At 40.7% G+C, this 18,804-nt stretch overlaps 1 protein-coding gene across 7 annotated transcripts in view; it reads right to left on the bottom strand.

Moving 5' to 3' along the window:
- LOC140458056 (dedicator of cytokinesis protein 4-like) overlaps positions 1–18,804 on the bottom strand; it is a 488,962-nt gene that overhangs the window by 195,385 nt on the left and 274,773 nt on the right. For all 7 annotated transcript variants that reach the window (XM_072552082.1, XM_072552088.1, XM_072552083.1 and 4 more), the window contains exons 17-22: positions 15,183–15,336; positions 13,147–13,244; positions 12,954–13,037; positions 12,304–12,404; positions 8,934–9,015; positions 4,384–4,554 (exon numbers count right to left, since the gene is read on the bottom strand). In XM_072552082.1, the coding sequence (XP_072408183.1) occupies positions 4,384–4,554; positions 8,934–9,015; positions 12,304–12,404; positions 12,954–13,037; positions 13,147–13,244; positions 15,183–15,336 (690 nt within the window). The remainder of the gene's footprint in view (positions 1–4,383; positions 4,555–8,933; positions 9,016–12,303; positions 12,405–12,953; positions 13,038–13,146; positions 13,245–15,182; positions 15,337–18,804) is intronic.

The raw sequence follows: 18,804 nt of genomic DNA, 5'->3' as shown, positions 1-18,804 counted from the left end.
TATTCAATGTAAATTTCTGTATAGTTATAAAATTAAAGCCCAATTGTTGTGATTGGCTTATGACCTCTCACAAACAAAGGCAGCATTCAAACCTACAAGTTTACCAATATATGATTCAATTATTCATTTCAAGAATTAAGAGCAACCATATCTTTTGATATAAAATGACATCCATCTGGAATTTCACAATAAAATAATGTATTGGAAGTGAAGTAGGTCATTGAGAATTTTTTTTAAAATTCACTCAGGAATATCAGTGTTGCTGACTGGGCCAGAATTTATTGCCCATTCTTAATTATCCTTGAGAAGGTGGTAGTGGGCCATCTTAAACTGCTTCAACAATCCATGTGCCGAAGGCAGACAGTTGGAGAGGAAATTTCAGGCTTTTGACCCAATGATACCAAAGGAAGTGAAGGGATATTTTCATGTCAAGGTGTGTGCGGCTTCGAGGGGAACTTGGAAGTGCCAGTGTTCCTATGTAAATGCTGCTCTTGTTTTTTGAGGTGGAAGTGGTTGTGGGATTGGGAGGTGTAGTCTAAGGAGCAAATCAAGCCAGCTGCTTTGTCCTGGATGGTGTCAAGCTTCCTGAGTGTTTTTGGAGTTGCACTCAAAAGCAAGTGGGGAGTATTCTATTGCACTCCTGACTTGTGCTTTGTAGAAAGCAAACAGGCTTTGGGGAGTCAGGAGGGGAATTATTTGCTGCAGGAATCCTAGCCTCTGGCCTGCTTTTGGAGCCACTGTACTTACATGACCAGTCAAGTTCAGTTCCTAGTAATCCCCAGGATTTTGATAGTGGGGGGGAATTCAATGACAGCAATACCATCGCATCAAGGGGTGATGCCTAGCCAGGCTCATATTAGAGATGATTATTGACTGGCATTTATGTTGTGTCAATGTTATTAGCCATTTACCAGTTCAAGCTGAACACAAAACAATAATAACAGTACAAGATGATAATGCAAACAAGTGCTGGTGAATCGGCAGCTTTTCTTTTCACTCTGCTTGATTTTCTTTTCCACCAATTTAAATGCAAAAAAAAATTGCTTGGGTTATAAAATAAGGTACTGACTCATGAGCATTGATTTTACATTTTGATCAACTTGAAGGATGAAGAGCTTGCATAAAATTCCCAATAGATATTTTTGCCCGTGAGTTACACCGAAATTTTCTGGGAATCCCTTTCACCTAAGTCAGCACATTAAAGTGATAATATAAGAAATGGAAATCAGTGTTACCAGTCAGGGCCTGAGGAAAGGGTGGAGTTCACAGCACACTCCTCCTTTAGGTTTCTCTTTTGCTAACTGAACTGAGCCACCTGGTGAGACTAAAACCAAGACCCACACATTGTACATTTTGTAAAGTGTCTATGGACTTGTTCAGTCTTACCCCACTCATCCCACACACTTGTGTCTGTGCTCAGATAATTCATAAACTTTGCTTGCGTCTCTTCACTTGAAGTAAAGACATGAACACACCTTAAATTTGATTAACAAACTTTAGTACTTTCAGGCAGAAAGCTAGGTGCTGGTGCAGTCTGTTTCAGTAAAAACAGTTGAGGAAGATTTTAACAGGAATTTTAAAAAATGCTTGAAGATATCAAGAATACATTATAGATTTCCATGAGGAGAAAAGAAGTGTTTTTAAAAGTCACAAGAAAGCACTTTCCTATGAGACAAAAGCCAGTTTTATGCTGCTCTGAAAATATCATTTTGGTCCAGCTTTTTAGCACATTCTGGGCCAAATGTACTAATCCCAGAAGAATCCCATTAATGCCAGACTATCCCAATAATCTCAGACTATGCCATTAATCCCAGACTATGCCATGAATCCCAGAATAATCCCAGACTATGCCATTAATCCCAGACTATCACATTAATCACAGACTAATCCCATTAGCTGTGCCAGCAAAGATCCAAGAACCTTTTAATATTTTCTAACTTAATTCCAGTTTGGAACAGCATACAAATTATTTTGAATTTACTTACATGCGAGGAATACACTCCAGCTGATTTAAACTATTTACCTGTGTGAGGCTGCATTTCTCTGGTTTAATCTTCTCTAGTTGTAACCAGAGAATCACCTGTAAAAGTTTCTCTGCCTGTTCCTGCTCTGTAAACTCCTATGTCCCACCTGTTTCTCAAGTACATTCTTCCGCTTCAGTAACATCCTTTCAAACTACATCTGTTTCAACATCGAGGCTGACACGTGTAACTCTACCTCACTCTGGACTCCTTCAATGCCTCTGAAATAACTCCACAGAGGCCAGTATCCTGTCACATTATTTACATGTGAAAGGTCCTTGCCACTGATCCAGCTCCCTCAGAGCCAGTTCTCAGAGGAAACATTCCTGTTTTTAATCTGTCAGCCAGAACTCCCTGATTGGACCAGATTAACATCCACAACTCATTCTATGAAGTCCACCTGGTTGACCTAGTTACAATGACTACAATTTCCATTGACTCTGCACTGTCAAAGTCCTTATCCAAAAATCAATATCAGATGAGCAACAGATTCCTTCCATATAAAAAAAGCGAAGTCTAAAGTCTTTAATCGCTGCCATATTTGCCACTCGCTAAGACAAATTTCATTTCGCTCCTGGCCAACTGTCAAGACAGTTTGCAACCTTCACATCATATTTGATCTTGAGATAAGCATGTAACCACATGCCTGTGCATCACCAAGATCACATATTCCTACCTCTGGACATCACTGACATGACCCTGTTTCTGAAACCTAAATTTTATATCTTCGTAACTGCTCACCTTGACTATGCCAATGTAATCCTTGCCAAATCCCTCAGGAAACCTGTCATTCAGGATTCTGCTGCCGATGTCCAAACTCAAAGCGGTGAACCATTCACCCATCACCTCCCTGCTCGCTGACATACATGAGCTGATACAGGAAAGTTCTCGCGTAAAGTTGGATGACTTTCCTGAAAATCACAACTTTTAAGTGTGGCATTGATTCACATAGGAATCAATGTTCAAACTGGAATCCGGTTTCACAGTGTCTTTCTCAGCAGAAAAATAATTTTTAAAATATCATGCCTGTGCCCTCTAAATTGAAACACAGTACCACCTGCACTTTCAAGGGTTATTTTCCTAAACTGGCAAATATGTCAACATGAAAAGATATAAAAACAGGAGAAAGAAATGGAATATTCTACTGACAGTAGTCCAAATCCTCCATGAGGGTACTTGATGCTTGGGGTCTGTGCTGGTAGCTGGGCCTTTCCTCATTGGGCTCCAGGCTTCCTGCTGGGGCCATTGCTTGTTCGCTTCAGAGGTTGCCAGCTCCCTGCAACATACTGCTGTCTCTCTGCTGAAGAAGCCCCATAGTTCCCAGCTGGCACCTCAGTGGGCAGGATGGACAAGGCTGCTGCCAATCTCAGTGTGACCAGCAACTTGCTGCCTATGAAGAGTGCTGGGAAGGTTGTCCCTGAGCTAAGCTGTAGCCACTGTCCTGCAGACTTCATGAGTGTGGATGAGGGCGTACAGCTCTGTCACGTCTGGTACCCTGTGGGAGAGGCAGCTGGACAGGGTCTAACTTCTAGTAGTGACGACTTCCTCTTAGGTGGTGGCCAAAGCATAGCTGGTGGCAAGCAGCAGCTCCAGTGGCCAATCTGGGCCTGGGCAGGGAGGGGAGGGCTCCCAGATACAGGCGTCAGGCATTGGTGTGGTACAGAGATAAGCCACCCCAATTGACACACATCAGGTCAATGTACTGCAGGTAACAATGTCAAAACTCATCACGAGGCATAATAAAACTAATGAAAAAGAGATTAAAGCAAAACAGTGCTGAAAGGAGCACATGGGCTGCTAGTGTAGGAATGTTTTGCTTTTTAAAATTTTCATCCTTGCTTCTTAAAATACCTCTCCAGCCCCATCCTTACCCATTTGCAATGCCCCTTACCCCATTATACCTCTAAGACATCAGTGCTCTCCAATTATGTCCGCTTAATGGTTTTAATTAACTCACCACTGGTAGGCATGCTTCCAGTTGTCGAGGTCCAAAACTCTGGAATGCTTCCTGTTAAAACATCCTCTTCCTTTCCTCATTTAAGAAGCTACTTAAAATCGGTCTTTGACCAAATGTTTGGTCACCTTGTGCTGATTATTTTATTGGGTAACACTTCTATGAAGTATCCAGGGAAGTTTCACTACATGAAAAGCAGGATATAAATACAAAGTCAGAAGTCACACAACACCAAGTTATAGTTCAACAGGTTTATTTGAAATCTCAAGCTCTTGGAGCACTCCAAAAGCTTGCAATTTCAAATAAACCTGTTGGACTACAACCTGGTGTCAACTGACTTCTGACTTTGTCCAACACCAATACCTCCACATCATATAAGTACAAGTTATAGATGTTATATTTGCTGACCTGTGTCTGTGTAATAATGGAGGAACCTTGGCTTTCAATGGACAGGAAGTATCGCACTGACTGGAACAATTCATAAATACTGCTTCGAAATTCTTCCTCATTCTGTCCACCAGTTGCAAGAGTGTAGAGGCTTCGGGAATGAATTATATATTTAAATATATATTCCTGTGCCTAGAAATAGAATTAGACAACTGTTAATTATACAGCTGTGAAATTACTGTATATATTGCATTGGAAAACTATCAATGGGATCAACAGAAAACAAAAGGTTCACACAACAGTAATAAATAGGCCCATGTCATCGATATTTTTAAAAGATTTGTAGCTCAGGTTGAGGTTCTGGATGTAAGTTTGCTTGTTGAGCTGGAAGGTTCGTTGTCAGTCATTTCGTTATTATAGTAGGGAACATCATCAGAGAGCCTCCGGTGAAATACTGGTGGCATGTCCCACTTTCTATTTATGTGTTTAGGTTTCCTTGAGTGGGTGATGTCATTTTTGGTTCTTTTTCTCAAATGGTAGATAGGGTCCAAATCGATGTGTTTATTGATGGTGTTCCGGTTGGAATGTCATGCTTCAAAGAATTCTCATGCGTCTCTCTGCTCGGCTTGTCCTAGGATGGACGTGTTATCCCAGTCAAGGTAATGTCCTTCTTTGTCCGTATGTAAGAATACCAGTGAGAGTGGGTCATGTCTTTTTGTGGCTAATTGATGTTCGTGTATCCTGGTGGCTAGTTTTCTGCCTAGTTGTCCGATATAGTGCTTAATACAGTCCTTGTAAGGTATTTTGTAAATGACATCCATTTTGAAAAAAAACCTTTTCAAAAACCGCTAACATCTATAGGCAAAATACGCTAAAACTGGCCCAAAGATGGGAAACCAACACCATCCAACAGACTGTAGTTTAAAGCAGCACTTCACAGGAGGCTCTCTGATGATTAAACATCTGACAACAAACCTTCCAGCTTATATCCAGGCCCATGTCATTTTCGTACAAATCTAAACATCATAACTTGTTGCTTTATGGAGAAGCCTTAACGTCCAGTGGCTTACACCTTTTTTTTGAGGCATCTATCATTTTAATGTCATTATTCATGGTCCATATCCTGAACAATTACTTGCTGAATATTTGTTTAATAAACATTAGTAACTGATGGATGGTCAGTTGAGGTGTACAAAGTATTCTTAAATGAACATGTGGTCCCTGGATTTATTCAGCATCTTGGAATCATGCAGTGGATCTGTTCAAACTTAATTTTCTACAGGTTTAATTGAAGTGTGTGGAATCTTACTTGATAAATTGGTATTTGATGACAAGGGGGGGGGGGGGGGGGGGGGGGGGGTCAGTCGGCTGGACGGTAAATCACAATAATGTCAATTCAGTGGGTGTTCAATTCACACACCAGCTGAGGTTACCATAAAGGACTTTCTCAACCTCTCCCCTTGCACAGCATTTCTCAGCTTAAACCACTACCACTCATCTTTCTCTCTCTTGAGAGAGCATCTCTATGGTCTGGTCTGGTAAGACCATGGCAATAACCAACCCAAAATAAAACAGCATTTATGCTTTTCTGTATTTTATGGCTGTGCAGGAGGATGAGGACTGCTCGCTCCCCTGCAGGGAAAGCCAGTCAGATGCTACCTGCTACTAAGAATGCCTGCCCCACAGGTAGGACACGCTGAGGGTGGGATAATTGCTGGAGAGTTGAACCTCCATTCGAGAGTAGGAGGAAGTGCCACTCTCAGAAGCTGCCAACCAATCTGACTGACCAGCAGTTCCATCATTCCTGATAGAGCCAGAGCTCAATATTCAGTGTTGTCAGGAATGCAGGAGGGAGGTCAAACAGGATCATGTCCACTTCAAGAAACTTAAGTCCTGGAATTTCGGGATGAGGAGGAACCCCAGAGCCTAGGGAGGAGTGTGGAATAGCAGTAGACAGGTTCTGTCAGGCAGTTAGTGCAGACGGAAGTGGACAACTTGTGGAGAGCAAAATGTGTCCCACCTATGTCCCACCTTTTCTCCTGCAGGCCAATAAAACAGTCAGAGAGTGTGGTGCTGGAAAGACACAGCCAGTCAGGCAGCATCCGAGGAGCAGGAGAATCGGTTTCAAGCATAAGCTCTTCATCAGCCTGCCCATTCTTGTTTGACCAACCACATGAAGTGTATTTTGGCACGGGCAGTATATTATTCCAGTTAGTGTGCCTGTTAATAAATCGAAACGTCCGTGAATGGTTTATTTAAATAGAGACGGCTACTTGCCAATTTCAATGCGTGCTAGCCTAGTTTATTATGCGGGTGGGCAGGAGGGGAATGGGCTAGCCACCTAACTTTTTTTTATACTCACCTTCCTTGTCAAAAAGTGTCAGACAGAAGTATATAAAATTCAGTTCCATAGGTTTATATCTTTACTAAAAAGACATTTGAACTTTCAGATGCACTCACTATAAGGGGACACTAATTTTCATATTTTAATGTGAACATTGCCATTAAAACATTCCCTGTCCTATTTTTAAATACTGAAGGAATGCAGTATTCCTATGTTGGAATGCAATTACTCCACTGCATTCACAGATGGAATGCAGTACAGAAATAAGAACATGGTTCCCACACTTAAAAAAAAATTTAAAATCACTGAGGACAACTGCAAGCAAGAGTCTGGCATCAAATGGTTTTCTCGTGATTACAATCACTATGCATGTGTTGTTAGTTTAAGATGAAGTAACAATAATCAGTCCACTAGACATGCTTAGGATGTCAGATATTTCTTATTTGGATAGCATTCTCTAAGTGATACTTGAACAGTATTCCACATTTTAAAGCTCCCTATCTCACAGTCAGGGATACAGCTTTACGTTCAATTAGCAAATCTTCCAGAAGCTTCAAGTCCCCATATTCAAGCGCTTCATCAACAAATGCGAAATTAGTTAACTTTCTCATACCTTTCCATGGGCAACGTGCATAATAACAATAAATACTTAAAAACTGGCATTTATTACAATATGAAATAGAATTTCAGATTGAATTTAATACTTAGTTTAGACTCCAATTTTCTATATTTTTCCATAATTATATACATGAATATCATAGGGGAAGATGTGAACAAGTTGAGCAATTAGCCCCATTAAAAATTATTAAATAAACTCCAGTGATACTACACCATTGAACCTCTCAAAAAGTATTACTTTCCATTGAAATAGAACCACTAATAAACGTAATAACACTAGCCTCCCTAGATGTAAAACAAGGATAAGCACATACTCTGATTTCTTGCCTTCCTTCCCATGTTACAAAAATAGCATTGACAAATTAAATAATTGAGAATCAAAATAATTTTTCAATGTGTTTAAAAAAGAATCAACATTAACAAAATTGGATTTAAAAAATACACAAGCTTTTTCTTCAACACAAATTGTAATAGAACAGATTTTGTGGTCAGTGGCAATGATCTTTGTTTGCCTTTCATCACATTTCAACTGTCAGGATTGTGTGGCACCTTCCACAGGGCACCTGGAATATGTGTACACAGGGCAAGCAACAGCATGAGTGAAATTAGCCTCCACCTGTAATGTGAAACAGGCTTGTAGCCAGTTAGTGGTTGATTTTTCACCATACAAATTCTTCTTTTCCAATGGTTTTTCAAGTATTGCTAAGATTTTTAATTTTAATGCAAGTAAGAGTGATAGAGTGCCTGGAAAACAAAGTGTGTTTGAATTATCATTCTGTGAAGTCAACAGACTCAAAATTGGGCAGAGTGAAAAATCAGCTGCTGGTTTGATAGGAGCCTCTTTCATGCTCTTTGTCAGGATGAATTTAACCCTCAAAATTTCCCTTCAACCAAATTAAAGCATTCATACTTAGACAGGCAATGGTTTAAAACCAGAATGTGTAAATTAGAGTATGTAATTCAGTGTAAAACCATGCAGAGAAAATGAGAGACAGAAGAAAACTAGAATTAAAAAAAGAGACGATAGAGAAAGAGCGCGAGAGCGAGCAAGAGAGTGAGCGATAGCTATATTCAACTCCATATATTTTTATACCTCTAATGCTGATTTCAATCTGAGATACCACATTGTACAAGTTAAATTTTCTGTGCCAGAGAAGCTGCTCAGAAGTAATTATAATGGGTATCATGTTAAAAATTCATTTGCACTTGAATGGACAATTGTGTATTTCATGGGTGTCTACTGGGCAAGTGACATTCATATTCTTATATATTATTGGCATGAAGCACATCCAGTAACAGGCAAACCAAGCAGGAACATTATGATGTTTGAGTTTAACTTGCAGACCATAAGTTGATTGATATGTACTCTTCAATTATAGTGAGGATTGATGGCACCTTTATTCTTAACACAAAATCTAGATCTTTGCTTTATGAGCTTTGCATCTTATTACTAAGCCACAAGTGTTGTTATTTCACCAATACATACTGCAATACTTGCAATATTTATGAAGTGCATTACATCCCTAGAGTGATTGCTGTAGAGAATTAAAAAGATTGAAATCCTTACGTATCTTTAATATGAACATTTATTGGTGCATGCAACACTTACCCTCAACACATCCTGAATATGTTCTTGTCTCTCTGCTTCTATTGATCGATCAATGTATCTTTTCAGCACTTTGATAAGATCCCTGTGACATTTAAAGCATTGTGGTGTTATATGAATGTTGATTTAAATTTACCTTTTTCCTCCTTAGTTGTTTTTACGATTAGATTGGGTAAACCACATCTCTATCATCAACACTGAAAAAACAATACTATGCTGTTCACAAAAGCAGCTCCAATTTTCATGGCCTTTATTTAGAAAAAATGTGGTCTCATTTTGGTGTCAACAAGATTGAGCAATCGCTTAAGTGAATTTGCATTCACTCAATGTACAGAGTTTTGACCTCTGGCAATCCAGATACATAAGTCTATGTTGATACTGACACAGCATTTTCACTGGGGAAAAAGTTAAACTGCTCTCATATGAATTTTTTTAGACACCATTCGATGCCTGCAATTATGTGGCATGTTTTGAGAAAATCAAAATGCTTCTGTTGAAAATCTGACTGAACAGTTGGAGCATGTGCAACACAGAAACCAATAAGTAAATAGATAATAAAAGAATCCAGGAATATGGCTTTGTGCCTGTAAATGGCTGATATGCAATAGGTTTTTAAAAATTCATTCACAGGATGAGGTCATCACTGGTTAGGCCAGCATTTATTCCCCATCCCGAATTGTCCAGAGGGTGGTTAAGATTCAGTCACATTGCTGTGGACCTGATCTCACATGTAGGCCAGACCACCTAAAGATGGCAGTTTCCTTCCATAAAAGGTCATTGGTAAACCAGATGGGCTTTTCCTGACAATTGACAATGGATTCATGGTCATCATTAGACTCTTAATTCCAAATTTCAAATCCACCATCTGCCATGGCAAGATTCAAACCCTGCTCCAGGTGCCAGAAGACTGGAAGTTGGCTAATGTGATTCCACTATTTACGAAAGGTGGTAAGGATAAGTCAGGGAACTATAAACGGGTAAGCCTGACTTCGGCAGTGGGCAAGTTGTTGGAGGGGATCCTGAGGGATAGGATTTACATTTATTTGGAAGGCAAGGACTGATTAGGAATAGTCAACATGGCATTGTGCATCAGAAATCACGTCTCACTGACTTCATTGAGTATTTTGAAGTTCCAAAGAGGATCGATGAGGGCAGAGCGGTGATGTGATCTGTATGTAGTATATATGAATAGGAAGGGTTTGGTGGGATATTTTCCAGGTGTTGGGCTGGGATATCTGGTCAGCATGGACGAGTTGGACCGAAGTGTCTGCTTCCGTGCTGTACATCTCTCTGGCTCTATATGATCTAAAAGGTCAGTAAGGCGTTCGACAAGGTTCCTTATGGTAGACTGGTTAACAAGGTTCAATCACATGGAACATAGAGAGAAGTAGCCATTTGGATACAGAACTGGCTCAAAAGGTAGAAGACAGAAGGTGGTGGTGGAGAGTTGCTTTTCAGACTACAGGCCTGTGACCAGTGGAGTGTCACAAGGATCGGTGCTGGGCCCCCTGCTTTTTGTCATTTATATAAATGATTTGGATGTGAACACAGGAGGTATATAGTTAGTAAGTTTGCATCTGACATCAAATTGGAGGTGTAATAGTCAGCAAAGAAGGTTACCTCAGAGTACAATTTAGATAAATGTGAGGTGCTGCATTTTGGAAAGGCAAATCAGGGCAGGACTTATACACTTAAAGATGAGGTGCTGGGGAGTGTTGCTGAACAAAGAGACCTTGGAGTGCAGGTTCATTGTTCCTTGAAAGTCGAGTCACAGGTAGATAGGATAGTGAAGGCAGCGTTTGGTACGCTTTCCTTTATTGTCAGAGCACTGAGTATAGGAGTTGGGAGGTCATGTTGTGTCTGTACAGGACATTGGTTCGGCCACTATTGGAATATTGTGTGCAATTCTGGTCTCCCTTCTATAGGAAGGATGCTGCAAAACTTGAAAGGGTCCACAAAACATTTACAAGGATGTTGCCAGGGTTGGAGGGTTTGCACTATAGGGAAAGTCTGAGTAGGCTAGGGCTGTTTTTCCTGGAGTGTTGGAGGCTGAGGGGTGGCCTTATAAAGGTTTATAAAATCATGAGGGACATGGACAGGGTAAACAGACAAGGTCTTTTCCCTGGGAAAGGGGAGCTCAGCACTGGAGGCACAGGTTCAGGGTGAGAGTGAAAAGATTTAAAAGAGACCTAAGAGGCAACTTTTTCACACAGAGCGTGGTGAGTGTGTAGAATGAGCTGCCAGAAGAGATGTTGGAGGCTAGTACAATTACAAAATTAAGAAGATATCCGATTGAGCGTATGAATAGGACTGGTTTAGAGGGATATAGGCCTAATGCTAGCAAATGGCACTAGATTTATTTAGGATATCTGATTGGCATGGACGAGTTGGACCGAAGGATCTGTTTCCGTGCTGTATATCTCTATGATTCTACAACAGTCCTGCGATAATCTCACTGCGCCATCAACTCCCTATCATGGATAGTGCAGGTAAAAGCATGAAATCAGCCATTAATCTAGTTGAGTGGCAAAGCAGGCTTAAGAACCAAAATGGCTAACCCTTGCTCCACCTTCTCATGATCCTATAACTACATTGAGACAGTACTGTGATACAGTGGAGAATGTTTGCTGATATCCCCAAAATGCTCTCAGCATGCATTTGCAAAGCACAGATACATATTACCCCTGCCAGTGACATCATTCTAACCCATTTGCTCATGTCTATTGTACTTATTTGAGTGTTGCCATAATTCTTTTTTAAACTGGCAGAACGTTTCACAGTGTGAAAGTACATAACTTTCCACGTGCGCAGTGGAAACCTTTTGAGGGTGTCAAGAGTCAAAGTATATAAGCTATGCTAAAACAATGGAGAAGAATCTACAGATGAATCGTATAAAAGCAAAGGCCTACACACTCTCCATTTACATTGCAGGAAATTCAGTTCATTAGTGAAGACTGCGTACGTATGACGTTGCAATCACAACAATCAGTTAGTGCAGCAGTGTGCTACAAGCCATAAATTTGATCATAAGGCAAGTAGACCTGTCTACTCATGTGACAAAGGAGGTTTTAGAGCATCTGGTGTTGACTTTGAAACTTCATTTCAACCTTATACATGCGCAATGACGGCACCACTACTCCCAAACAATGTTAAAACGAAAGGCTCACAAGTATTTGCAAGACAGAGTACATGATATTAAAAAAAACTCAGAGATACTTTTATGTTGAATTCTTGGACTACTCAAATAGGGAATTCATTTTTAATGCACAAGAGATAAAAAGCTCCAAACGAATACCTGACACTGTTCTCTAAATACAAGAAACCCAAAAAAAAAACACAGTATAAAGGAGGAAGCAAATCCACTGGACAGTACCTGTAAGCTAATGCTCCAGCAAAATGGCTTTCTATGTATGTATCCATGACTGGCTTAAAATGCTGAAACTTGATGTCCTGTAGCAAATTGATTATATGAACCTGTAATAGACAATTGCATGAGAGGCAAAAATATTCTTACATAGATACTCTAATGGGTACACCTCAGTCAATTAAATAAAAGTCAAATACTGATGATGCTCGAAATCCAAAACAAAAACAAAGTACTGGAGGAATTCAGCAGGGCTATCAAAATCTATGAAGAGAGAAACAGAGTTGTCACTTCAAGTCCAGTATGGCTCTGCTTTTGGAAATTTGTTTGGAAAAGTTTATTTCTACAACTAAAATGTAAAATTGTTCAGAGGTCACGAAGTAAAGTGGTGCAGGAGAATGGTTGATGAGCAGAAAGAATATAACAGGAGAAAGGCAAGTGCTGAAAAATGCATTTATATATAACCTACAATTTATATTTTTGTGATAATCTTAAACCATCCAAAAACAGATAAAATAATTGGCATTTTTGTTAAAATCATTTGCAAATTAGATTTCAATTTAAAGCTAAGCATTTGTTACAAGGATACAGAATGTGGATGATTTGGCTTAAGGGTCCACATCACCTCAGAAATGAAATAAAATAATTAAAATACTCACCAATGAATCAAAAACCTTCAATCCATATTTTTGTGGATTTTCATCCAAAATTCCAAATAATGCATCCAATGTATCTTGCAGAAACTAGAAAATGAATTTGAGAAAGAATTTAGAATCACAGGTCTTCCCAATAAATCGTTGGTCACTTTCCATATTCTTCTGGAGAAATACCAAACTACAACATGATTTCTACCTTGACTATTTCTGCACCATCTATATCTTTGAATTTTGACAGGATGTCGCATATTCTTTCTGGGTGGGCTCTCCACTTCAAAAAATCCAACAAATCTCCTGAAAAAAGTAGAAAATGTTAGAAATCTACATACAAAGAAAGTTGAATAACCAACAAACAAACATGAGAATTATTTTTAGTCCTGTATAATTGTAGAAGTTAAAATTAAAATTTGGTTTCTACTTTCAAATCACAAGTACTTAAGTATGAGTAAATTAAGCATAGCGTTGCTTATATATAGACATGTAATTGTTAAAAACAAGCTTTTATCACAATAAATAAAGCAATGTGCTAGGGACACACAATGTTCAGGCACAAACTGTGGAGAAAGAAAGCTGACCTTATGATCCTCTATCAGAATTAGAAGGCAGACATTGGATACTCACGAGCAGATCTAATTAGTGCTGCAACAACACAATTTTCTTGCATTCAAAATTCAATGAGTGTTGTTAAAAATAAATCAAAATTCAAACGAGGAATAAAACCATCAGCTAAATTTCTTGTGGGCTTTGTGACCCCAATGTCAAGATCAATCGATCTCACTACCCTGAAGGTGGCATCTGGGATCTTCAACCCTCAGTTTTATATATTGACCCTTATGGGGTATACAAACACAGCAAAACTGAAAAATCTAAAGCAAAACAAAAAAATGCATTTACTCCATTTCCTCAAGCACAGAAAAGATCAGAATCCAAAATCTCTTCCTTTCTGAGACTCCTGTAGGGCTGCTCAGGCCTCAGAGGTTTCAACTTGGGTCAGCAGTTTCTCAATCACACCACAAAATATAGAATGTGCAACATGAATTTCAGTGCTGGTATGGTGCTAGCTATGGAGGCATACATTCTAGCAGTGGATCATATGAAATAGCATGTTCCTTTGGCTGTTCACAACAGGTAGAGCACTGACTATACTCAATCAATCTCTACTTACAAAACACAGAGCTTACTGTCTAACATTGGATGTAATTCTGTGATTAAATGGCACCTACTAAACAATTCTGATTGCATTAAGAATTACACTAACAGCTAATGTGAGATTATTCATCAGGTTCATAGTTTGGCTCACTTTGCTAGAAGGTATAGATATTCCATGCAGGGGCTGGTCCTTTGCAAACAGAAAGAACATATCCACACATTGCTTCATTCTCAAATAAACAGAAGCTTGGAGGAACTGTCAGTCTCTGATGCATTCCCTTAGGCCAACTTGTCCAGTTTAAGTTTAAACAATAGTTTGGCAGCTAAATGCCAGTCCCTGGTGCCTTCTCCATGGCAACACCACCAACAATCAGAGTCCACTGGCTAACCAATCAGTACCCTCTTCCCATGCAGTACCAATGGTTGATTTCTTTGAGATGTGATGTTCTTGCAAGTCTGTCCTGATTGTTAGCAGTAATAATTTTGTCCTAACAAGCATTACTTGCATTACTGTTTCTTCATCATCACTGTCAATGAACAGCATGGTCTATGTAACCACTGTAGAAGTATCACCACCAGAGGGACTTCATTGGTTTAGCAAGGTGCTCCCCCACCTTCAACACCACCTTCATAAGAGTGTGAGGGATCAGCAATACCCATTGAATTTACCAGTAATCAAATCACAAATAAGAAAATAACAGTCTCCAATCGTCACTGTCTGCAAATAAACATATTCTTTCATAATATGTAAAAATGGACGGGGTTCTACTATTTTTATCCTATATATTACATTTTGTGCCAGATGGCTGAGTCATTTAATTAAGTAAATATTAATATTAAGCAATGTAAAGGCAGTTAAATCTGATAACTTGGATCTTTTAGAATTTTAGTCTATCCTCTCCAACTATGCAAGTTTTGCTCTGCAAACCACTCAATATAACTTGAAGACCCAAACTCTAGAATCATTGTTGTCAGCACCATCTGAACTCTTCAACAGGTCAGTAGACAGAAACTGAGCTATGAACACACCCAACAGAAGAACCTAAAGCAAAAGGTATACAGGTATTTATTTAATTTTCTTACCATTCTGAGTGAGCTTAGTTGAGCACAGAAAAGATGAGATCCAAAAACTCTCCTTGGAAGCTTTGACTGGTTGACTGTTACCATGGAGATTTCCTTTACAATACTGAAGTTTGAGGTAGCGAGCAGGGTCCTGAAAGTTGGTGTTTTCTTCACACTGCAAAATAGCAAATTTTTTTAGCCTTTACCAAGTTAACATGTTAAAACAGGAAGCTTTGCACTATTGTCAAACTGGTAATTAAAACCATCCGGAATGTGTATCTAGGACATTGTGCATCAGTTAACAGAGGTGCAGACGTTTTTGAGATTTCTTATATGAATTAGTTGGGAATCATAACTCTAGGGTGTTGAGATCAATATGTAGCATTAATTATTTTGTTATCGTAATATTGGCAATAGGTCAATTTCACTGATAATAGAACAAAGTCGCTAAAGTCGAATTTAATAATTTAACATTTTCTTCTGTGCCTTTTACCTACCTCCAGACCCTAGGCCCTGTCATGACATGGGCTGCTTTCAGCATAGTCAACCTATTTTCAGCTACTCATGGTCCCCATTATCAGCTTTTCTTTCTCCTGAACATACTATTATCTATCCCTGTGTCTCCTTAACGATTGCTATCTCTCAAAAACAGAAATAGCTGGAGAAACTCAGCATGTCTGGCAGCATCTGTGGAGAGAAGTCAGATGCCTCAGATCCAGTGACCCTTCTTCAGAATTGATTGAAGCTGGGAAAAAAATTGGTATATATGCTGCAGATGGTGTGGGGCAGAGGAGAGGATTTAACAATAGGTGGAGGGAGCCCAGAGAGAGAGAAAGTAGCAGTTGGCCAGACACAGGAATGGGTAAAGGTGAGCCGGGGAGAAAGATAAGTGGCTAGGAGACCATTGATGGGTTAAAATGGGTTGGCTGACAAGACAGGAGCCCATTAGATGATAAGGTCTGGTGTGTGGGGATTGGGGCAATGGCATGGGAGGAGGTTTTCAGGCCCTAAAAGTATTTAACTTGATATCGAGTCCTGAAGACTACTGGGTCCCCAAGCATAAAATGAGGTGCTGTTCTTCCAGCTTGTACTGAACTTCCAGGAGCACTGCAGCAAGCCTGAGGCAGAGATGCTGACCACGGAACATGGTGATTTGTTCAAGTGGGGACATTTTTAACAGACTGAATGTTGGTGTTCTGCAAAGCAGTTGCCCACCCTGGGCTCTGTGTCTCCAGTGTGGACAAGATCATACTGTGAGCAGTGAATACAGAAGACTAGATTCATTGAAGTGGAGGTAAATTGCTGTTTCACCAAGAAATTGCATCCGGGTCACTGGATACTGGGGAGGGAGGAAAGAAATGGGCAGACAATTGCTTGAGAAGGTGCTGTGGAGAGATGCTAGAGGTGGATACTAATCAACCTTTTTCAAGTTACCATTAGTTCTGAAGAAGTGTCACTGGGCCCGAAACATTTCTCTCCACGGATGCTGCCAGAATTAGAGTATTTTTACAGGTATTTGGTTTTGGTTCGGATTTCTGGCATCCACAGTTGATTGTCTTTTGTTGCTCTCTCTCTCTCTCTGGTCTCCATCTCCACTATTCACTCACTCCTTTTCCCCATCTCCTGTCTTCAGCATACAAGTCATCTTTTCAGAGTTATTTTCAGTTCTGCAGGAGCACTGGACTCAAAAACGTTAATTTTGCTTTCTTTCCACAGATGCTGCCAGACCGGAGTTTCTCCAGCAATTTTTTTTTTGTTACTGAAGTCATCACAATGTGTAAGCCATAATCCTGACATTTATACTGGAATTGTGCCCTCCAGATTTGAGCCTATTACAGATTAGAAAGTCAATGGTAGCGCACCTCATTAATGTGAATCTATAGGTACCATACCGTTGTGAGCATCTCCAGACACTACTTGTCCCAGGTGCTGAGAAAACTCAGCCCTGTCCACCATTTAGTGAAGGACATTGCCAAGTGAGTGAAAAGGCTGATTTAACTGTTTCCCTCTCACTGACTAATGCCTTGCAAAACATAATAATCCTTGCTCTGAGGCTCTGTTCCAGCTCGTACAAATTCATTTTCCTCAATCCTTTCCTCTAGTTAGGATAGTCGAGATTGGCAGAATCCTGGATAAAAGCAAATTACTGCGGATGCTGGTAACTGAAACCAAAAGAGAAAATGCTGGAAAATCTCAGCAGGTCTGGCAGCATCTGTAAGGAGAGAAAACAGTTGATGTTGCGAGTCTAACTGACCCTTTGTCTTGCAGACGTTAAGGAACGCAAGCTTCAACTTCTCATCCAAACCCCTGCCCACCCTCCACCTTCCAACAGTCCCAATCCCTCGAACCCCATCTCTTCCAACCTCAGCCCTTGTTGTGTGTTCACCATACCCTGTGACCTTCCCCTCTCTGAGGCTGTTCTCAGCAAAGGACTCAGCTTTGTACCCTTACGTCCCCCACCTCAATGAATTCCGGGCTCGACATGATGCTGAGCTCTTCTTCCATCGCCTTCACGCTCACTTCTTTGGGCAAGAGTCCTTTCCCCACTCCACAGATCCTTTCACATCCCTCCAACATTCCACCTCTAATTGGACACCCCCACCAGGACAATTTCCTGCCATCGACCTTTTCATTGACAATTGTCTATGGGCCATTGGCCACCTTAATTTCTCAGCCCCTCTTACCCATTCCAACCTCTCTCCATCCGAACTTTCCACCCTTCGCTCCCTTCGGTCCAACCCCAACCTTGTCATCAAACCTGCTGACAAAGGGGGTGCTGTTGTCGGCTGGTGTACTGACCTTTACCTCGCAGAGGCTGAGCGCCAACTCTCAGATTCCTCTTCCTACCTCCCCCGGAGCATGACCACACCACTGAGCATCAAGCAATTGTCTCCAACACTGTGACTGACCTCATTTCCTCAGGATGCCTGCCTCGCTCCCCCCGACCCCGACACCTCCTACCCCAGCTCCCCCCCCTCCGGGCCCCATAGCTTCCAACCTCAGTCTCCCAACCCCAGAGAGCCCGTTTCTACCTACTCCCCAAAATCCACAAGGAGGACTGTCCCGGCAGGCCCATTGTGTCAGCATGCTCCTGCCCCACTGAACTTATTTCCTCCTACCTAGACTCCATCCTTTCTCCTCTGGTTCACTCCCTCCCTACCTACATCCGGGATTCCTCTGATGCCCTGCAACACATTGACAGCTTTCAATTTGCAGGCCCTAACCTTCTGTTCACCATGGATGTGCAATCTCTTGAAAGCTCTTTGCTTCTTCCTCAAAAAGAGGCCCGAGCAATCTCCATCCACCACCATTCTCCTCTGCCTGGCTGAACTTGTTCTCTCTCTCAACAACTTCTCCTTCAACTCATCCCATTTTCTCCACATCAAAGGTGTAGCAATGGGTACCCACATGGGTCCTAGCTATGCCTGTCTTTTCATGGGGTATGTGGAACATTTCTTGTTCCAGGCCTTCCCAGGTCTCCTCCCACAACTGCTTTATCGGTACATTGATGACTATTTCAGTGCGGCTTCATGCCCTCGTCCTGACCTGGAAAAATTCATAAACTTCACTTCCAGTTTCCATCCCTCCATCACCTTCACCTGGTCCATCTGCGACAATGGCCTTCCTTTCCTTGACCTTTCTG

This window comes from Chiloscyllium punctatum, chromosome 32, assembly GCF_047496795.1.
Source record: "Chiloscyllium punctatum isolate Juve2018m chromosome 32, sChiPun1.3, whole genome shotgun sequence".
Taxonomy (NCBI): Eukaryota; Metazoa; Chordata; class Chondrichthyes; order Orectolobiformes; family Hemiscylliidae; genus Chiloscyllium; species Chiloscyllium punctatum.
This window is presented reverse-complemented; position numbering and strand designations above follow the sequence as displayed.